This window comes from Microtus oregoni, unplaced genomic scaffold, assembly GCF_018167655.1.
Source record: "Microtus oregoni isolate MIOR12 unplaced genomic scaffold, Mior012 000003F_ref0000135, whole genome shotgun sequence".
Lineage (NCBI taxonomy): Eukaryota > Metazoa > Chordata > Mammalia > Rodentia > Cricetidae > Microtus > Microtus oregoni.
The window spans coordinates 50,021,999-50,044,700 of record NW_024543062.1 but is presented as its reverse complement, the minus strand read 5'-3'; the positions used below and the strand labels follow the sequence as shown (position 1 = coordinate 50,044,700).

The 22,702-nt window shown below is 47.8% G+C and overlaps 2 protein-coding genes across 2 annotated transcripts in view; both read left to right on the top strand.

Annotated features, from left to right (window-relative positions):
* Nucleotides 1–10,465, top strand: part of Cfap221 (cilia and flagella associated protein 221) — a 75,178-nt gene extending 64,713 nt beyond the window's left edge. Inside the window, exons 22-24 of the mRNA XM_041649211.1 lie at nt 2,308–2,400; nt 8,175–8,270; nt 10,357–10,465. Coding sequence (XP_041505145.1) covers nt 2,308–2,400; nt 8,175–8,270; nt 10,357–10,465 — 298 coding nt within the window. The remainder of the gene's footprint in view (nt 1–2,307; nt 2,401–8,174; nt 8,271–10,356) is intronic.
* An 8,562-nt stretch (nt 10,466–19,027) lies between these two features.
* Nucleotides 19,028–22,393, top strand: Tmem177 (transmembrane protein 177). Its single transcript, XM_041648756.1, has 2 exons — nt 19,028–19,083; nt 20,956–22,393. The coding sequence occupies exon 2, from the start codon at nt 21,146–21,148 to the stop codon at nt 22,079–22,081; it is 936 nt and encodes a 311-aa protein (XP_041504690.1). The 5' UTR covers nt 19,028–19,083; nt 20,956–21,145; the 3' UTR covers nt 22,082–22,393.
* The last annotated feature ends 309 nt before the right edge of the window (nt 22,394–22,702 follow it).

Here is a 22,702-nt window from a genome sequence, read left to right as displayed (position 1 = left end):
ACACAGGTTCTACTGTTTGGGTGGAATTTTCCACTTGGCTTGGAGGTTAAGGGCCGGATCTGCTCTTCCAGAGGACACGAGTTCGGTTCCCAACATCTATGCCACTAACTCCAGCTCCAGGAGTTCCATGCTGCCTTCTAGTCTCCATGGATGCTGTACTCGTGTGCACACACACACTCACACAAAAAGTAAAAATAGCCACCCCCACAGGAAAGGACCTGGGATCTTTGTCAGAAGCCGGTAGCAGGATTAACCTCTGGGAGGAGGAGGCCAGCGTGTCTCAAGTGGGGGAGGGGTGTGCAAGTGTACAAATGGCTGCTGTAGAGGAGGTGGTATCAGAAACTATCAAACAGACAAAGCTGCAGAACACACGAAACATGCTTGCTGTATGAAGATACACATAGGCACATAGAAACACACCTGAGTTGGTGTATAGATCTTAGAAGTAACAACTTCACTCCGATGCTTTGCGATCCCAGTCCACAAGTTATGCTTGCTCTCTGCCCTTTCATATTTTGTGTGTTTGTGTTCACATGTGTGCATGTGCCTGTGGACATCAAAGGTTGACGTCTCCTGTCTTCCTCAATCTATCTCCACGTATATTTTAAGATAGGGTGCCTCACTGAACTTGGAATTCCCTGACTGGACTACATTGGCTGGCTTGTGAGCCCCCAGGGTTCTTTTTTCTCCATGGGTCTACAGGCTCATGTCCAGGTTTTTAGGTGGGTACTGGGAATCCGAACTCGGGTCCTCATGCTTACATGATAAACACTTTACTGGCCGAATAATTGCTTCAACTACTAAAGAAACTTTTTAGCAATTTGACTGTGTATGTGTGGAGAGAGAGAGAGAGAGAGAGAGAGAGAGAGAGAGAGAGGAAGAAGGAGAAGAAGAAGAAGAAGAAGAAGAAGAAGAAGAAGAAGAAGAAGAGGAGGAGGAGGAGGAAGAGGAAGAGGAGGAGGAGGAAAAGGAGGAGGAGGAAAAGGAGGAGGAGGAGGAGTTGGGTACTTTTCTGTTGCTATGACCAAAAGTAATCTAGAAGAGAACAGCACACCTGAACGGTCTCAGAACTGCCTCGTGCATAAGCATGCTGATGCTGATGAGCAAAGAATAAAGCCAGAGGCACTTGGAGTTTCCTATTGCTCTCACCCCGCCCAAGTCTGTGCTGTGTGGGCAGCGTCACACTCCACGTGCCCTACTGGTGGGCAGCGTCACACGCCACGTGCATTACTGGGTTGTTTTGTTGTCTTTCTCTCCCCTTCTCCCCACTTCTTTTTTTTAAAAAAAGATTTGTTTTGTTTGATTATATGTACATGTGCTTGTCTGTGTGGGGAATGTGCCTACAGTATCCAGAAGAGGGTGTCAGATTCCCTGGAACTGGAGCTATAGGCAGTTGTGAGTCACCCATCTTGGGTGCTGGGATCTGAATTCAGGTCCTCTGGAAGGACTCTTAACCACTAATCTCTCTGCAGTCCTTCTTTTTCTTCCTCCCTCTCTACTGTGATTATGAAATTAACTGTTTCAGTTTCATAATTTCCCTTTCTTACTGACTTAATGTTATTTTCAATATGCAGATTACCCATGTGTATTCCAAACTCAAAACCTTTTTAAATTCTCCTTTTCACAACTATTTTAACATCCTCCATACTCAAGGCCTTTTAAATAATGTTATTTTTCTAGAGGCTGGGAAGATGGCTCACGGGGTAAGGTGTTTGTCATGCAAATATCAGGACAAGAGTTCAGATCTCCAGCACCCATGAAAATGCTCAGCAAGATAGTGTGTGCCTGTAATCCCAGCAACTTGGGAGGCTGAGGCAGGGATTCCCCCAAGGAAACTGGCTAGCTAGGCTAGTCAGATCAGTGAGCGCTGGGTTCAGTGAGATCCTGCCTGAGTCTATAAGGTAGAGGGTGGCAAAAGATGGCACAGAAATCAACCCCTGGGCTCCACATGCATGCAGATCCACACCCACGCATGCAAACATGCATATACATATGCAGACACTGCACACCATGATATATAACACACATAATATGAATATATATAAATTCTAGGGGCTGGGGATGTGGCTCAGTTGGTCGAGTGCTTGCCTAACATGCACAAATCCCTGGCCTCCATCCCCAACACAGCATAAACCAGGCATAGTACCACGCCACACACCTGTAATCCCAGAACTGGAGAGGTAGAGGCAAAAGTTCATCAGGTCAAGGTCGCCCTCAGCTAAGTGGCAAGTCTGAGAGCCTGTGTCACACAAAGCCCGTGGGAGCTGATGCGTCTGTAGTGCTCACTGTTTGTGTCCTCTCCCACAGGAGTGACTGGTACGGCACCGGGATGCTGCCTATCAATGTCCCTGCCCCACTGGATGGCTTGCCAGAGGAAGACAGACTGGAAACCACGGAGAGGTATCTTCCAGCTTTATCTTCGGGGCTTTGGGTGAGGTGTTGTATTCCATGTGAGGTGCCGTGAGGGATTGTGGAAACACACATGGCCCTGAGGGTCTCCCCTAAAGGATCAGGTAAGGCTGGTGCCCAACTGTGCCACTGGGGAGCGTGACACTTGGCTCAGAGTGCAGAAGAGCCCACCCTGAATGCCTAAAGATGTGAGGAGTGGGGAAGGTGCTAGCTAGCCATGTACTCGCCACCCACGCGTAAAGACCAACTTCAGATCCTCAGCACACACACAAAGCCAGACGTGGGGCTGGAGCGGTAACTCCGAGGTTAAGGGCACTGGTTGCTCTTGCAGGTTTGATTCCCAGCACCCGCATGGCAACTCTCAACCTTCCCCTGGCCTCTGTGGGCACCACACACACACAGTGCACATCGGACACACAAGCAAATACTCTTAACTTAAAAAAAAAAATTAAGCCAGCTGTGGGCTTAATTAGCACACACCTGTAACCCCAGGCTGAGGCTGAGGTCAAGGAGGCAGGTAGATCCTTGATACTTACAGGGCAGGCAGTCAGCTGAATCAGGGCGCTCCAGGTTCAGTGAAGGAGCCTGTCTCAAAAGAGACAGAGAGAGAGAGAGAGAGAGAGAGAGAGAGAGAGAGAGAGAGAGAGAAATGGAGGAAAACTTCAGGCAGTGACCTCTGAGCTCCGTACATACACACAGACACATCTACACGTGGATACATATATCACATGCACACACACTCACATGCATACAAGAAATATAAGCTAGAAGCAAGGCACTTGCATTTCCTTTTATTAATTGGCATCTAACATGTGTCCTTAAGTTGAGCTAGAGAGCCAGCAGCAAACGTGAGAACAGGAGATGTGAACGAGGCAGGGCCCAGGCTAAGGCCCAGAGCATCTTCTGTGACGCCCAAATACTTGGAGCATGTGTGCTTCAGCCATTCCACCTGCCACTGCCCACTCTGTCATCACTGTCTCCACATACTTGCATGTGTGCATGCTTACATGCATGCATGTGTCTGCACACGCATGTGGAGGCCAGAGGTCAACCTCTGATGTTGGCTGTTGTTGGAAACAGAATCTCTCACTGGCCTGGCGCTGACCAACTGTGCCAGGCTGGCTGGCCAGCAAGCCCAAGAGCCTGCCTGACTCTGTCTCCCCAGAGCCAGCATCATAATCGTTCACTACTCCACCCTGGTTTCTGGGGATCAAACTCAGGTCCTCCTGCTTATGCAGTGAGCTCTTTATCCACTGAGTCATCTCCCCAGCCCCCATGTTCATTCTTAAAACTTTCCTGTTCTGATTTATACCATAAGCTAGGATGAAGCAAAGAAATCCTGATAACCCCAGCACTGATGACCATCCATGAGCGCCATAGACCAGGGCCCATGCCAGCCTGTGTGCAGAGCAGAAGGAATGGTTTGTCCTTGCAGGAGCAGGATCTCATACCCAGTACACACTCAGAAATAATTACCTGTGACAAACCCGATTTCTTTCTCTTATCAACAACACGATATTGATAGTTTCGGCACATTTCCATGCAAAATAATCAACTAGTGAAATCCTAGATGTCCGAGGTGGGTGGCTAGTTCCTCTGATACCTGCCCACGTGCTCTGAAAGTTGAGATCCTTGGGCATGCATGCTTGGAAGCAAGATCTGCACGGAAGATTAAAAAATTTACCCGGAGCACTATGCAAGGCCCTTTCTTTTTAATTTTTTGAAATAGTATTTGTTTGTTTAATAGTGTGTGTGTGTGTGTGTGTGTGTGTGTGTGTGTGTGTATGTGTGTGTGTGTGTGTGTGTGTGTGTGTGTGTGTAGCCTCACACTTGCCCCAGGTGGTCATGAGGCAGTCAGAGGACAACTTGCAGGAGTCAGTTCTCTCCTTCCACCACGTGGGTCCCAGGGATCAAATGCACCTTTACCTGCTGAGCCATCTCTCCAGCCCTCTCTTGAGAGTGATGCAGGCATGGTGGGATGCTTCCTATCTGCTTCAGGCCCCGCCCACTCACGGAGGTGGCAAACCGGAGCAGAAACACCCCCTCCTTTGCTCATCACTGCTGCGATGCAGTTTCCTTGTCTCTGCATTGGTACCCACGTAGTGGGAGTAGAGGAACTAAAGGAGACAATGTGATGCTGGGGAGGAAGCCAGCAATAATCAGAAGATAACGTTTTCCGGGTGTTAAATGCACACCAGGCAGTGCTTGGCAAGAGGCATCAAACATGGCCAACACTGATGTCTCATTGTTATGCGCCACGTGGTGAGGAGGAAGATGACGATGACGATGATGATAACAATAATAATAATAGTAGTAAAAGTGCCAATGTTTGCAGAATCACCAGGTAGTAAATGCTTATTCCCAACTACATGGGACTACAGCAGCTTTTTGCAGTTTTCAAGGATATTTTGTGGGGGAAGGGTGGCATGTTCACATGTCAGGAATAGACAAGAGTACATAGGTATATGTGCGGAGACCAGAGGTCAGCCTGAAGTGTGGTTCCTGGATCTGTATCTACCTGGTTTTTTCAGACAGGGTCTCTCACTTAAACTGGAACTCCCAAGCAGACTAGGCTAGCTGGCCAGCTAGGTCCAACGATCCTCCTGCCTCTGCCTCCCCAGCACAGGTGCAGAGGATGGAACTCGAGTCCCCATGTTTTCCTGGCAAGTACTTTCTCAACTCCACCATCTCCCCAGTCCTCAAAGCCACTCCCTCTGCCAGGCGCCTCTCTTTGTGTGTGGTGGCTGGGTAAGCTGTTCCTATTGAAGGTCCAAGGCTTGACGCTGTCGTTGCCTGTACTGCCCTTGGAGGCATTTCTCTTTGATGTGGTAGAAATGACTGTTTCCCAACATGTCATTTGCCTCTTCTCCTACACTGAGTATTTGAAACCAGAGGCAAATTTCCCAGCCTCCTTTGCAGTCATGTCCCGTACTTGACGAGGCCTTTCCAAATGGAATGTCAGCAGGTAATGTGTGGGCCACTCATGCAGCTGAAACACAAGCAGTCAGTGGCCCGGTTTAACCAGCCAACAAGAGGTCACAGGTCAGCCAGCAACAGCCCATGTACAAACCTGGCCTGCACCTGTGTGTAAATAAAGCTTTGCTGAAACCAACCACACCTCTTCATTCACACATTTCACAAGGCTTCCTAAGATGGTTAGCCTTGGCTTTAAACTTAGAGAACCTGGAATTATAAAAGAGCCAAACCTCTGGGCACAGCTGTCTGGGATTTTTCCAGACTGTTGATTGAGGTAGAACCCTAACTATGGATGGCATCTTCCAATGGCCTGGAGTCCCCGGCCGAATGAAAGGAAAGAGCAAGCTGAGCATGCCAGTTCACTTCTCCCCGCATCCTGAGTGCAGATGCCACGTGACCGGATGTGACTGCCACCTCAAGCTCCTCCCACTGCCACTACACCACCGCGCTGAACTGTGTCCTTGAACTGTGCACCGAAACAAACCCTGCCTGCCGCAGTTGCTTTTGTCAGGTATTTTGCTGTAGCGGTGCTTTAGTTCCTAGTAAAGTCCTTGCGTGCCGCGTGGCAACGCTGAGTAGAGACCCCAGACCCACAAAGCCCTCAGTGAAAACATCTGCCGCTCTCACGGTACTCAGTCTCCCCGTGCTGTAGCAAAACACCCAGCAGGAGCACCTTCAAAGACATAGGGTTGGCTCAACTCGCGGCTTCGGAGGTCCATGGTTGGTTGGCTGGATTCCTTTCTCTGTGCCTGAGACAAGACAGAAACCTCATTGAGGCAGGAGCCTGAGGCTCAGAGGCCAGAAAGACGAGAGAGGAGAAACAGGAAGTGTCTGGGGGTTGTACATCCTTTATAGGTCTGCCACCTGTGATCAGCTTCATCTAGCCAGCTCCCACCACCCGTGAATACTGTCCAAACAGGAATCATCAAGGGATTAACCCACTGATTAGGTCAGAGCCCCTTATGAAGCAACACTTCAAAAAGCCCACCTCTCGATTCCACTGCACGGGAACCAAACCCTCAGCACGAGCCCTTTGGGGAGACACTTCATAGCTGAGCATTAACCCGAACTATAACAAAAGCAGTTGAAAGATACTTTCTTTTCACCTAGTCCCCTTCCATAAACTGGGTCAGACTGGGGCAAGAGCCCCATAGGTAAGCGATTGCCGCACAGCATGATGGTCTGAGTCCAGGTCCCCCAGACGCTGGGCGCAGGAGTACATGTCTGAAATTGTAGCATCCCTGACATGTGACATGCCACCCCTCCCACTCGAAATACCCTTGAAAACTGCAAAAAGCTGCTATAGTCCCGTGTAGTTGGGAGTGAGCATTTACTACACCGGTGATTCTGCTGACATTGGCCTCTATTATCAACTCCCTTATCTCCAATGTGCAGGGTGGAGACAGGAAAATCACTGGACTCTCATTGGCCAACTAGCCTGGGGTGCACAGCAGAAAACAGCAAGAGACCTGCCTCAGACAACATAGAAGGCAAGGTTGTGACCTTCACATACATCCAATGACACTCACATCACACACACACACAAGCACACTCGTGTGCGCATACACACACACCCACACACAGAAAGAGAGAGACTAAGTAATAAATAAAATAGATCCTTCAAATTTCTTTCACGAAAGGCTATTTAGAAATAGACTGTTCACAAGGTGACCCAAACTCAGAAAGATAAAAATGTTTCCTGTCGCATTCAGGTCCTAACCTAGAGGGTACACATATGTACGTGTAAGCAGCTGTGAGTGGGCAAAGCCTGAGAATCTAGGGAGGAGACGGAGAGGGTGATAATAGGGGATGAGGAAGGAGGGGGAACAGGTGGAAAGACACATGGGACATGGAAGAGTGGGGAGGCTATCAGGGTGACAGGGGTGGCAGGAGGTGGGGGAGACAGGGAAAGAGAGTCACAAAAGCACCCTTTGCTCTAAAATGTCATAATTGAACTTAACGCATTATATGTTGATTTTTAAAAATAAAATTTTCAAAAGAAATATGCTGTTTGATTTCACAGCAGCTGTGAACTTCCTAGTTATCCGTAGCTTTGGTTCTATTTTAATCCCATTGTGTCCTGAGTACATCATCGAATAGATCTAATCTCTTGAAATCCTTTGGGCTTCATTACAGTGGTGACATGGGCCCTCTGATAAATGTTCCAGGTGCACTTGAAAGGGGCCTGAAACCTGTGACCCCCTTTTGAAAAACAGCTTTTTATTCCTTGGTTATAAATATCTCCCCCAGCACCGTTGGCTGGCGGAGGCAGTGTGTCTGTCTGTCCTCTGCTTCTCTGCAGCACTGTGAGCTGGAGGAGGCAGTGTGTCTGTCTGTCCTCTGCTTCTCTGTAACACTGTGGGCTGGAGGAGGCAGTGTGTCTGTCTGTCCTCTGCTTCTCTGCAGCACTGTGGGCTGGCGAGGCAGTATGTCTGTCCTCTGCTTCTCTGCAGCACTGTGGGCTGGAGGAGGCAGTATGTCTGTCCTCTGCTTCTCTGTAACACTGTGGACTGGAGGAGGCAGTGTGTCTGTCTGTCCTCTGCTTCTCTGCAGCACTGTGGGCTGGAGGAGGCAGTATGTCTGTCCTCTGCTTCTCTGTAACACTGTGGGCTGGCGGAGGCAGTGTGTCTGTCTGTCCTCTGCTTCCCTGCACGTGAACTCAGCAGAAGTAGCTGCAACTAACACTGGAAAGCGCCGGCACAGCAAAGCTCCCAAATACTCTGCCTTCCATCCTATGTTTATGCTGAGAAGAAAGAACTGTTCCCACTCAATGTCTTATTCCTTTCCAGAGACCTCTGTGAGCAGAGCATAGAAATCATGCTGACTCCAGAAATGATCCAAGTGGAATTCCCCATGCTCAACCACAAGGAAGCCAAGAAGGAGAAGTAAGTGGGTGTCTTTACCTGGAATAAGATTCATCCTAGGTGAAGGCCAGAGCTGTCATAATGTCTGAATCTCAGTATCGCAAGCATTGAAAGGGGCGTATCTCCAATGTTTCAAATATTTAAATGTGTCAGCATGTATACACTATCATCTCCTTCAAATGCTTTAGCAAGAAGCCTTTAAAAATTGAATCCATGGGGCTAGAGAGATGATTAAGTGATTAAGACTGCATACTGCTCACCCAGAGGACCTGAGCTCAATCCCCAGCACTCACATCAGCTCAGACCTGCCTGTAACTCCAGCTCCTGGAGAGCCAGTTCCCTCTTCCAGCCCTTTGGGCACCGTATGCATGTGCACAAACCCACACGCATACATATACACATAATTCTTTAAAATAACAATAAAATGTTGTTAAAACTTGAATCCAGACATGGGGAGGATCAGTCTGTAAGTGTGTGCTCAGCCAGCGTGAGAACCTGAATTCGATCCCCTAAAACCTGTGGTTTGGTTTGTTCTTTAAAGAGGCAAATTGGACGAGGTGGAACATGACTTTAATCCCAGCACTTGAGAGGTAGAGGATCTCTGTGAGTTCAAGGCCACCCTGATCTACTTAGTGAATATCAGACCAGCCAGGGCTACATAGAAAGACCCTGTCTCGGAAAAAAAAAAAAAAGATATGATAGTTGATAGTGTATGCCTGTGATCTCAGCACAGGGAAGACAGAGACAGAAAGATTGCTGGGGCTGGTTGGCTAGCTTAGTGAGCTCCAAGTTCAGTGAGAGACCCTGTCTCAAAATAAAGCAAAGAACCCCAAGGAAGATACCCAACGCGTTCTTTTACGTTCAGTGCAATTGCTGCACCTAAGCAACGGCTGTCCCAACCAGCAATTGCAACCCTGCTGCTACCACAGCTGCACAGACTGCAGCCAGGTGGGAAGTGTTCCTCTGCTATCACTGCCGCTAAGGGAAACTTTATCTAAATCTCTATCCTTCTACAGAACTCAGGATTCAAAGGTTGAGAGGAAATCCTGTTCACTCAGAGAGGCTGAGTAGCAAGCAGCTAACCTCCCCTGGCTTGCGTCTCCCCAAAAAGGGGGTGTCCTTCTGCTCAGCCCCCACATAAAAACCCCAGCTACACTTAGTTCCTCCCTAGCACTTCCTGTCAGCTACTTGCTGACTCAGCCTCCTGACCCAGGTTAGTTTTATTTAATCAATTAAATGTAACACGCCTCTGTATCATTAACAAAAACAGCAGAAAAAGAATGTTACACACCTTTACAAAGTTAAAATAATTTTCCACAACACCAATGTGAGCCTCTGGCCTACACACACACACACACACACACACACACACACACACACACACACGCACACATGTCTGCACTCACATATCCAAGGATGCAAACCCAGCTATTGCTATCTGAGCATTGAGATCCTGTAGCATCTGTATGACTGGTTTCTCATTTCACCTTCACGGTGGTCAGAGTGACAGGGGTGAGCAGAATGGGAGGTGGAAACCATAAGAAACTATGTAGCTGAGACCCAAATCCAGTTAGAGGCACTTGGGGGCTGAAGGTTCTTACTGGTTACTAAATTACTGCCAAATATAATCTAAACCTTCTTTCTGTATTAAAGCAGAACTTCCAAATCTTCATGGGACATCAGGATAATTCACATGGTTTTTTGAAGTTTGTTTACTTGGTATATGTGTATGTATGTTGTGTGTGTGTGTTCTCTCCTTCCATGATGTGGGTCCAGGGAATCAGACTCATGTCTCAAGACAGGGCAGCAAGTACCTTTACCCCACTTCTAAATTCTTTTAAATAACATTTATTGATTGAATTTATATATTCTCATGTGAATATATATGTATATATGAATATATGTATGGGCCTGTATGGGCCATGGTAAGCACACAGTGGAGGCCAGAGGACACTTGTCTCTCTCCTTCTACTCTGTGCGTCTCAAGGATGGATCTCAGGTCATCAGCCTTGGGGCCGTTGCCTTTACTAAGGAGCCATCTGGTCTGCTTGACTTGCATGTTTTAATAAGTGGTTTAGTGTATCTTTGTTGTGTTTCCGATATTCAGGGATGCCAAAGACTCAGCCCAGCCTCCAGAGAAGGTGGGAGAGAAGGTGCTGGAGGAAATGAAGAATCTCCGGACCAAAGCTCTCAACACATACTTGATTCTAGACTAAGCATCACCGTTGTGTCTATTACCCCTCTTTGCCCTCGAAAGCCACTGAGGTCCTCTGAGTTCATTTACATTCAAGCCATTTTTAGAATTAAAGTTTCTAGAGGCAGGAATTGAAATGTGGATGCCTTGGTTTTAAACTATATTTTTTCTTGCTGGAAATAAAAATGTCATTGCTATGATGGCAACGCTGAGAGACTCTTGGTACAAGACTAAGCTGGACAAAGGCGAGAGTCACCATGACAAGGGACTAAGGGCCAGGGGCCGGGAGAGGGGTCACTCAGTAAAGTGCTTGTCTCAAGCATGAAGACCTGAATTTTATCCCAAGAACCCATGTAAAATGCTGCGTACAAAGGTACACGCTTCTAATCCCAATGATGGTGAACAAGAGGTTGGGGATGGGAGAAGATCCCTGGGACTCAAAGGCCAGCCTGTCTAGCCTGCTTGGCGAATTCTGGGCTAGTAAGAGACCCTGGACTTTTTTGTTTATTTTTTGTTTTTTTTTTGTTGTTGTTGTTGTTTTGTTTTGTTTTTTTCAAGACAGGGTTTCTCTGTGTAACAGCTCTGGTTGTCCTGGAACTCCCTTTGTATACCAGGCTGACCTTGTGCTGGGATTAAAGGAGTGTACCACCACAGTCCTGCAAAAGAGACCCTGCTTTAAAAATCAATGTGGAAAACATCCTGAGGAATTGTGTCTGGGGTTGACCTCTGGTCTCCACACACACATTCACATGCACCCAGACTTGTCTCACACACACACACACACACACACACACACACACACACATGCCAAGAGACTAAGAGCCAGGCACTCCTACAGCTGTTTCTGGGAGTTGTTTGTGGCAGTTCGAGGACCTGGGAGGGATCTGACTTCCCACCTCTACTGGGAACCTCTCAAGGACCTTGACCTTAGTGGCCACTCCCAAGAACATCATGAGGGCAGGAACACTGGCCCTGGAGTAGCTGTGCTGGGGGCAGAGCTTGGCTAGGACTGGCTCTGGGGTGGACATAGTGAGACAATTAGAATTTGCACTCACTTGGGAATTGGACAGCACCCCTCTGGGAACTCCCAGAAGCACCTGGGGCAGGAAGTCAATGCAAAATGCCAGGAATTCTGGTAACCAGTTCTTTTAATTGTGTTTGTCGACAGGGCTCCATTCACAGGCACAGGCCAGGAAGGTTGATGGTGTCTGGGTTCCATCACACTCATAATTATCCAAGTGCGTTTGGAAGTATGTTCCCTTCTCTGTTCCTGTATGTATGTATATGTGTATGTATGTGTGTGTATTATGCATGTATGTATGTGTGTATATTATGAGTGTGTGTATGTATGTATGCATGTGTGTATATGTATGTATGTATATGTGTGTATGTGTCTATGTATGTATGTAATTACTTGTCTTGTCGATGCAACAAAATATCCAACAAAAGTGACTTAATGAAAGGTTTTATTCTGGCCCATGGTTCCAAGGAATAAAGCCTATCATGGCAGGAAAGTCAAACCATCAGGTGAGGAAGGCACCATGGCAGGAGCTCGAGACAGCTGGTCACATGGTATTCACAGCCAGGAAGTACTCAGCTCACTTCCCCTTTTTCCTCAGTCTGGGACCCCAGACCATGGACAGTGATGTCCACATGTAAGATGGGTCTCTCCAACTCCACCTAACCCAGATAATCCCTGTATAAAGAACCAGGTATAACAGACATCGCAGAGATTTATTTCCAAGGTGATTCTAGATCCCAAATTAATGATCAAGATTAGCAATCAACAGTATATAATCTTAAATTGTCAGAACCTGACTCTCTTTCTCACATACACACACACACACACACACACACACACAGAGAGAGAGAGAGAGAGAGAGAGAGAGAGAGAGAGAGAGAGAGAGAGAGACTCCAGTACTCACCCTTTGGACAGGACAGCAGCTGACTGCCAGGAACCCACCAGAGACCACTGGCGCTCAGGAGCCCTTTGGCTACCCATCATTCGCAGGGCAACCCCTCATTTCTCAGTCCGTGGGTCAGCGGCCTATTCATCTGAGTCTGCTCGGGAGAGAACATTGGCTTCTGCTGTGTTGAGGATGTGGCTCGGCTGCTGGAGAGTTTGTTGAGAATGTGTGAAGTCCAAGTTCCAACCCCAGCTCTGTGCAAGCTGGGCCCTGCACTGAATACGTCTGCTTGGCCTCTGGCACCACACAGACAAGTCCAGACTGTGCTTCTGTAGGACCTGATTCCTCCAAGTTCAGGTTTGGCACTCATCTGCTTCACCCCACAGCTCCAGCCATCGGTTCCTAAGCCTCTGGCTGGTTCTCCTCCTCGCCCCCTTCCTTCCAGGTACTCAACATTGCGTTCATAACTGCATTAGTCATTTTTTCATTGCTGTGACAAAAGAAACTTAGGGACAAGTTTGTTGTGGGTTATGGTCCCAGGATACTGTCATCACGGAGGCAGGAGTGTGCAGCTGCCGCTTGTGTTGCATCCACGGTGAGGAAGCAGAGAGAGACGGATGCTGGTGCTCAGTCCAACCCGGGATCTCAGCCCATGGAGCTGTGTCAGTCACAGTCATGGGGGTCTTTCCACCTCTGTTAGCCTGGCCTGGAAATTCCCTTACAGACATGGATCCCGTCAAGTGGAACCTCAAGATTAACCTCACAGTGACTCTCTGGCTCAGGCTTTGTTCTACGAACTTGAATCTGTTCACATATCAGTGTATGTTTGTGTCTGCCTCAGTTTACCCACCTATAAGTAAGCACCAATTTCCCAGCTTTTCTGACCTAAAGCTTAAAGCGGTAGGAATGGTTGCATTTAGCTGTGTGAGGGTTTCTGTGCCCTCTAGCGGATGTTACAAGAAATACATCTCTTGAATGTTCTAACCTCAGTTCCTAGGTGAACCAGATCACCTTTCAGATGGTTCAAAGAGCTTTTCCCCTCCTTCAGATCTCCTGTGGATGAAAAGAGGTAGGGAAACGTCACATGTGTTATCCTGAAATCCATACAATGGTAAAAGTTCCTTCAGGGCACTCATTGTGGTGTTCAGAGTTCTCCAGGATCCGTCGGCCAGTTTTGTGGGGACAGTGGGTAGAACAAGATTGGTATCATAACTGAATGACTGGGAATCTCGGGTGCAACACTTGCTTCCGGAGATCTGGCGGCTCTCTTTCTCTTGCGCTTACTAACATTATCACACCTTTCCTGTTAGATTTAAACTAGGGGCTAATCAGGCCACACTAACCCGTACGGTAGGGAGAGTCTGTTTGTGAATCTGTACCGGGCAGCCAGTGTCCAGTACCAGGACTCCAGAGAAGAAAAGCTAAGTTCCAGACCAGATGTTGTTCAAGTTAAGCACATCTGGAGCCTCCTGTGCCCATGCCCATCCTCATAGTTGATTCAGGATCCCTGCTGCTACAGAGAGATACAGCCACCCTTCTCAGAGCCTGTGAGTCTGTAGACAGACTCCTCAGGTGCCAAGAGTCCTGAGAACGACAGGCACCCAGGAGACTCACAGAGCTCAGGTTGCCAGACTCAGGCATGAGGGAGGCTAGATGTTAAGGAAGAGCATCCATCCTCCATATCTCCCCATCACCTAGTTACACATTAGCAAGAGTACTTCCTTCTCATGAGACACTCCTTGCCCTTTCCCCCAAAGCCTAGATAGACTCCTTGACTCCCTGGGCAGTCCAAAATCCTTTGCTCACTGTCTCTTGTGACCTCAAGAGATAAACACCATCGGTGTGTGCTGTTGAACTCGGGACCTTATAGTTTTCTAAGACTCGGTGTAATGGTAAAAATAAAATGGTGCTGTTCCATGAGTGGCAGCAGTGGCAGCAGCGGGCAGCGGGTCATCAGGGGCAGCAGTGGCAGCAGCGGGCAGCGGGCCATCAGGGGCAGCAGTGGCAGCAGCGGGCAGCGGGCCATCAGGGGCAGCAGTGGCAGCAGCGGGCAGCAGGCCATGAATGGCAGCAGTGGCAGCAGCGGGCAGCGGGCCATCAGGGGCAGCAGGTCCCCACATGGCAGGTGAGAGACAGAGACAGATAGGCACACTATGCAGAGAAAGTGGATATTTATTTAGTGGGTTATGGAGGGGAAAGGGGAAAGGGAGAAGGGGAAGAGCAGAGAGAGGCAGAGATAGAAAGAGAGAGAAACAGAGAGAGAGAGAGAGAGAGAGAGAGAGAGGAGAGGGAAAGAGGAGAGGAGAAGCTACCTCTTCAGGAGAGAAATGGAAAGGGAAGAGCTCAGGCTGAAAGAAGAAGGAAGATCTGCTTGCCTTGGCAGACCAGGGAGGGGGTGGGCAGGGCATGTCTCTTAAAGGGACAGGACAGACCATTACACTCAGGAGCTAGAGAACTGAAGATCTCAAGAGTAACCTCTCTCCTTTCAGTTTAGTTATAGCTCAAGGACTTTTAGTTGGTGAAGTATTTTTTACAAAACTTTGCAAAACTTGGGGATCACTGCCTGTGCCCCCACGAACCAGGTCTGGCCACTATCAACAGAACATCAGCTCTCTCATCAAAGTAATAAAACTATTATGTCCAGATCACAGAGTCCCCCCAAAACCAACTAGGAGACCAAGTCCTGTATGTAAAAGCAAAGAGCCTTTATTCTCACACAAGTTTGCAAACTTGGAATCTCCATGTGTCCATCATATTGCAGTGGTCGGAGAGTTCCAAGCTCAGTTAGGGTTGAGTTTTTATAGAGGCAAAGGTGGAGGTGAGGAATTTCTAAGGTTCAGGACCCCTGATTGGCTGACATTTGTCTAGGGGTGTCCTGTGGAAAAAAGATGGGTGTGTTCTGGCAGGAGATCCTATTAACAATGGTTGGAACCTTAGGAATTTCCCCTGGGTGATACCTGGGTGGTCTCAGTTTGTGGTCTTTCTTGGAACTAGGTAATTCCTTAGGGTAAACTACTGAGACTCAGGCCTCTATTGAGCTTGTCAGGGCTGGGTCCTACAAAAACACAGATTATTCTGGAGCCAAAAACATGTGTCTATGGCCTGGAAACACAAATATAGATCTCCCACATATCACATCATATGAGTCTATTCTTTCAAATAAAGTCTTTGAAGGGTCTTCCTCCCCTAACTTAGGGTTAGTGGCTGATTGGTACACAATAGCTATCTAAACATACTCTGATCTGCTTTGAACTTCTTGAAGGAGCAGGTGAGTCCAACTAGTTGGGGGGGGGGGGGGCATATAATGGTGAAAACAAAACGCTGCAGTTCCCTGAGGGGTGCAGTGGCAGAAACGCTGCAGGTTCCCAAGTGGCAGCAGCAGGCAGTGGGCCACAAGACCACAGTGGGCCATGAAGGCAGCCAGGTCCCAGGCAGGAAGCTGTGCAGCAGATGAGAGACAGAAACCTGTCCCACGAGGACCCGTGGTAGGTGAGAGACCTAGACAGATAGGCACACCATGCAGAATGAGGTTGGATATTTATTTAGTGGGTTATGAAGGGCAAAGAGAAAGGAAAGGGTAGGAGGGAGAAGAGCAGAGAGGGAGGCAGAGAGAGAGAGAAACAGAGAGAAGAGGGAAGGGGAGAAGTGGGGAGAAAGGAGAGAAACAGAAGCTGCCCCTTTGGGAGAGGAAAGGAAAGAAATGGATTCAGGCTGTAAGCAGAAGGAAGATCTGCCTGCCTTGGTGGTGGACAGGGGAGGGAGTAGTCAGGGCTTGTCTGTTAAAGGGACAGAGCATACCATTACATTCCCATCTCTTTTTTTATAATAAAAAGGTGGGAGGCCAGACACATCAGGTTAAAGGAATTAGAGCTGCAGATTCTCAAGACTGCTCCCTGCTTATTTGTGGGCATTGTCTGGGAGGAGAAACCTGAGAAAGCTGGGTGCTGGTCACATCCTGGAGTAGCTGGACTCTTTGTTCCTGCCCAGTGTTTGTAGTATAGAAATGTCTGGTGTCTCTTACACCTGTTTAAGGTATTGGCAAAACAGAGAACAAAGTTAAGTTCAGGAAAAATGTTTTTAGGACCAGAGAGTTGAGAGGGGTGTATCTGATCTGTTTAAGGTGGATTATTCAATTCAGCTCCCTGGAACTCACAAAAATTTTTGATTTTATTAAAACATAAGTTTTAAACATATGCATTTTATAAACAGTAGCAACTTATGTCAGAATGACTGTGACAGATATTTTGCATAATGGAAGTATTTTTAAGATTATGAAAGGCAGCATGAGAGAAAAATTTGATAGCATGAACTTGTCCTCACACCTTTATAAATTGCAGGTACACACCTTAATAACTTGTATTTGTATTTTGCTGAAATTTCTTTGGTGATGTTATCCTTTTAAACTAACAAAACCTCTCAGGTGTCAAACTGCATCAGAGATCTCTGAGAAGAATAAATTTTTACTTGAGTTTTTGATTTAAAAAGACAGAGAACTTGGTTGGCACCTAGAGCTACTCCTCAGGGTCCTCCATGGTGGCTGAGGGTCATATTTGCCTTTTGCTGTTTAGCACAGGGCCTGCCAGGCTCCAGATCCTGTGGGCTAAGAAATCGGTAGGAAGACAAGCCTGCCTTGACCTGAGCATCTAGGCTGTGGATTCCAGCGATTCTGTCCACATCTGGAGATCTTCAGTTTAGATGAAAGGCAGTTTTGCCCAGTGGTCAGCATTTGGTAGTTGAAACAAATTGCAGATGGATGTTGTTCTGTGCCCATTTGTCTTCCATGACAGGTACAAAGAAGGCTTTTCAAAACAAACTGGCTTGCTAGAGCACCCGACTGGTAAACTCTAGATTCGGTAGCAGACCTTGCCTCAGTAAATAATGTAGGGAGTGACTGAGGAAGACACATGACATCAGCCTTAATCCTCGACATGCCTGTATGCACACATACACATACACATGCACATCTACACACATAAACATGCATATACACGTGTGCACACCACACACGTACAAAAATCTTAAAAATCAAACCTTGAGATGCATATGGAAAGTAGTCAGAGGATCCTACCCCCAGTAACCAACATTGTACACCTTACACAGAGTGATGGACCACACTGCCTCCATCTTAGGCTTGAAAGCTCTCCTAGAGTAAAGACAAACTAGGCTTATTCCTGTTTATGATTAAATCTGTTTCTCAAAGATAGGGCTATGCCCCAACTGTAACCTTCACTACAAATGGTTCTGTACTGCCTGTTCCAGGAAATGGAAGCCATGCCTTTGTTTCAAAGGGCTATTATGACCCCCTTGTGATGACTGCCTTGTGACCATCTTGCAAGCATGTCTCCGCTTCAGGTTGTTATGGCCAACTTGTTATGCGATGTTCTGCCTCTGTCACCTCACTTACTTGCCTGCCAAGTCCCCCAATCAAAAAGCCCCTACTCCTGAACTATAAAAATCCTTATCTTGCTAGGCATGGTGGCACAAACCGTTAATCCCAGTACTCAGGAGGCAGAGGCAAGTGGATCTTTGAGTTTGAGGCCAGTCTGCTCTACAGAGTGAGTTCCAGGACAGCAAGACTACACAGAGAAACCCTGTCTCAAAAAAATTAAAATAAACAAACAAACAAAAAAGAACCAACTCAGTTCAATCCAAGTATGGTTTGAGATGTCTCGGGGAATTTGATCAATTAAAGATGAAAATAATGAGATATAAATAAGGAAGATATTTTGTAAGGCTTGTGGGCTGATTGAAAGTTGGCCATAAACCAAGTAGAATATCTTAATACAAAAAAAATTCCTGGGTGTGTTAAGGTAATATTTATAAACTATGAGACAGTTAAACATATTATTCTAACCTACAGAATAGTAATTAAAGCTCTAGTAATACTGAGTATTATTTTCACACCCCAAAGCACCCTCAGGATTGTTTTTTAGAAAACTCGTCAAACTATTAATGAGATGGCTCAATTGGTAAAGCGCTTACTACAAAAGCATGAGGGCCTGGACTCAACCCCAGCATCCACTAAGAAGCTGGGGTGTTGGTGCATGCTTTTAATCCCAGCACAGGGGAGGCAGAAGCAGGCGGATTCCTGGGGTCTACAGGCCAGGCAGGCTAGTTTAAGTGCTGAACCCCAGGTGACAGTGAGAGACCCTGGGCGGCTGGTTTCTGGGGAACATCCCAGGCTGACCGCTAGTCTTCACACGAATGGATGCACACGTACTATCCACACATCCACAATTTGCTGGGTGTGCCTTCCAGTATGTATTTTTTGCTTAACTCTAATCTTGTCAATACCCCACTTCTTGCAAGCTTCACAGGCCACTTGACTTTTGGAATGCAGGGGTCATTAGCAGGAAATTCCAGACCTTCCCGGCCTTGTTTTTCTCACTAAGCTTGGCTCTTCTTCCAGCGTACTGCGCAAATACTTATTCTGCTCTGACAGAGAAATCAGGACCAGATGACCAGACCGTCGTCTCTATCTTAGCTCCGATAGGTCCGCGACACGTGAACGGGATGACAAAGTCGCTGGGCGGCTCCTCCACCGCCGGGACTGCAAGCTTAGCTCAGAGTGGGGAAAGGCTCCGCCAGATCCGGAGCACAGGCGGGACTGTAAGCCCCGCCCACCAAGCCCCGCCCCGGCCAGAACGCCCCACCTCCGAAGGCTGTAGACCGGCGTGCTTTGCGCCCGCTGGGTCCGGCGCGGGAGTCTCGCTTTCCAATGGCTTCTGCAGAGGTGAGCGCTCGCGGGTAGCACTGAGAGGGACGTTCTTCTGCTTCCGGTTGCTGTCGGGTTCCGGCTGCAGGAAGCCTGTGGGTCAGGGCGGAGGGGTGTGGGGGACCCTTCTAAAGCCAGAATCCTCCATCCACTGCTGGGCCCGCCGCGGAGCTCACAGACTGACCCCGGCGAGTTTGTTGGCCGTCTCTGCAGGACCCCGCCTTAACTAGCCTCAGTTTCCTCTGGGAAAGAGTGGCTTAAATGGTGTGACTCAGAACCCTGCCTTCTGTTTGCAGCAGTACATTGCTTACCAAACGCTCTGTGTGGATAGGAATACAATGACATTTTATCCAAAGAGAAATAGAATGATAATTAGTGGCATAGTATAGTCACAGACGAAATAAAGTGCCCGGAATGTTCAAAAGTGCGCCTGTGAGACCCTGTCCCAAAAAAAAAAAAAAAAAAACAAAAACCAGCAAAACAGTATTGACTATGTATGATGGTAAGTCAGGTTGATGGACCGTTTTGGTCTATTCGTGTACATGCAAGAATACAGTTTTTTTTTAAGTGAATCACCTGCTGTGGTTCCCAAGCAGCCTGTGATCAAATATTGAGCCTGTACTATCAGTGGCTAACATGCCGCACAAAGTACTACACAATGCATGTCCTGGCTGACAGGAGTTTATTTTCCTTTAATTCGAGATGCTGAAGGTCCAAGACAATAAACCTGACCCAACGACACTTATTTTCACAGCTGGAAATCAACCTTTGTGGTATAGGTTCCTGTGTTGTGAGTGTTTTCCTTTGTATCGAGTCCACCAGCTGCAAATCACATGTGTTTGGGGGAAGTTTCCATCGGTACTGAGCATGGCTTTTTTCCCCTAAGCAATGCAGCGCCACAACAACACATGTAGCATTTGCGTTGTAATAGGTACTGTAAGTGATCTAGAGTTGACATAGAATATAGGTAATGGCCTGCTTGTTAATCCCAGCACTTGGAAGGCAGAGATGGGAGGATAGATCTCTGTGAGTTTGAGGCCAACCAGATCTACAGAGAGAGTTCCAGGACAGACTCCAAAGTTACAGTGTAACATGAAGGGGCCTGGCTTGTTTGTTGTTTGTTTCGCCCTTTACCCCACAACTGTTTAGCCCCAAAGAAAATCACACATAGGTCTCCATAAATTATACGCTGATTGGCCCATTAACTCTAGCCTCTCGCTACAGAGAAACCCTGTCTCAAAAAACTAAAAGGAAATATATATATATATATATATATATATATAATAAGTTACATATATATGTAATTTACAAATACTAAATTGTTTTTGTGAGAGATGAGCGTCTGAAGATCTTGGAGTCTGGGGGGCCTTGAATCTAATCCCCTAAGGATATGCATATGTAGTGTGTGTTTATGTATAATTTTTTAAAACTTCCTTATTTCTTAGTATTACAGGTATTTCCTAGTACAGTTAGCCTTCCGTGTCCATGGGTGCATATTCAGTCAACCAAGGATTAAAAACATACAAGGCAGACTGTGCCCACTGAGCTTGCGGACATTTAGTTCAGAGTCTAACTGTATATGTAGTGTTATGTTGTATTTGGTATTATAAGTAGTATCGAGATGATCTAAAGTATATGGGAGATGTGTGCAGGCTGTACACAGCCCATATGCTGTGTATGGTATGCTCTCAGAACTGTATCTAGCATATAGTAAGTACCCGTGAATTATGCATAACGGTTTGTTCTTAGTTAGAGATGTACCGTGGGCCGAGTGCCAGCTAGAGTGAGGCTGTGCAGTGGTTAGTGCTGTGTCCAGCCATGGCGATAAAACTAGTACAGCCTTTGCCAGACACCGCGAGACCCTGAAATGTTTTCTGTTTGTTACCACAGCCACCGCGGCCGCCGTCACACACCTGCCTGGCAGATGGAGAACTGATTCCGTGAAGCCCCCAGGTGGTCTGGCTCTGGAGCCCAGACTCTAAGAACCGTGTGGCCCCAGAGGCTGCTCAGTCTGTAACCTGACAGAATCACCGGCTGACTTCTCTTATTCTTGGCCACATTATCTGCAGAAGCAGTACTCATGGCTGGTCCTCTGTGGAGGGCCGCAGCCTTTATACAGAGACACAGGTCAGGCCTCTTGGTGGGTTCCTGTGTGGGCCTGTTTGGGGTTCAAATCTCATTTCACCTCTTCTCAGATCCCATAGTCCGATGGCTCTACCAGTACTGGCCTCAGGGCCAGCCGGCTCCTCTTTCCCCTCAGCTCCAGAAGCTCTTCCAAGAGGTGCTACAGGACATGGGTGTCCCCTCAGGTCACTGCTTCAAGCCTTTCACTGCCTTCACTTTCCAGCCCGTGAGTGCTGGCTTCCCAAGATTTCCTACTGGGGCCATGGTGGGAATCCCTGCCATCTTCCTGGATGGCTCTGTGACCGCCATTGACCATACTGTGATCATACATGGGCAAAGAGTGGATTGGCAGAGCCCAGCAGGCACCAGGCTGAGAGACGCCCTGACCCTGTCTCATAATGCTCAGAAGTTTGCCTTAGCCAAAGAGGTAATATACCTGGAGAGCAATGCTGCTGCCCTGCAGAGCCTGCCAGCCCCGGCTTGCCTCGCAGGAACCTGGGTACTAAGTGTAGGTGTCAAGCATGCCCTGGGGCTCTATAGAGGCCCCATGAGCCTTCGAGCTGCCTTCAATTTGGTGGCAATAGTGGCAAGCTTCGTGTCCTACACTTTTTCCAAGGACTCCCTCACTGTCGCCCTGGAAGGCTGGCTGGACCGCCGTACAGCCTCTCTGTCTGCAGCCTATGCCCAGGGTGGAGTGGAATTCTATGAGAAGATCCTGTCGGGCAACCTGGCCCTCCGAAGTCTCCTGGGCAGACAAGGGGAGAAGCTGTACACACCAAGTGGAAACATCGTTCCCAGACACTGGTTCTGCATTAGACATTTACCCTACACCACCCGCCGGGACTGTCTACTACAGATGTGGAGGGGGGCACTCAACCCAGGGCGCTCCTGAGAAGCCAGGCAACAGAGCACCCCTGGTTCACATAGGCACCACCCTGTGATGAATTCTGGGGGAGTCTCTTGATATGGTTGCTTCCACAGCCCAAGGTCAGAACAGTGACCATCTTTGGAGTTAAAGAGCTCAATTCTGCCCTCACCATGAATGAATGTGGTATCTGTGGGGTGAGTCCCTAAATGAATCTGAGTCATGTTTGCCTCAGCTGGGAAGTGGGAAGGGTTGATTGGAGGATTACATGAGATTGTGAGCCCAAGGGGCTGGTGGCAGAGAGAGAGCAGCAGAAATAAATGGTAAATGGGGTGCTCATCCTTCTCGGTCTCTGAATCCCATGGAAGTCACCCATGAGTCCCCGCCAGACATGCTTCTACATGTTCTACAAACACCACTAAAATGAAAATTAAAAACAGAACAAGGTGGAGAGTGGTAGACCAGGACACCTGACATCTTCCTCTGGCCTCAGTGTGCACACATGGGTGTGCACCGCACTTGTACACACAGAGTAGAGATGGTCTTTTCCAACAGTTACCCTAATCCTATAGCAGTGAAGAATGGCCAGTGTTCCTGAGCTGTGATAAAAGTGATGCAAGCATATACTCTTGGTGACAGTTGACTCTT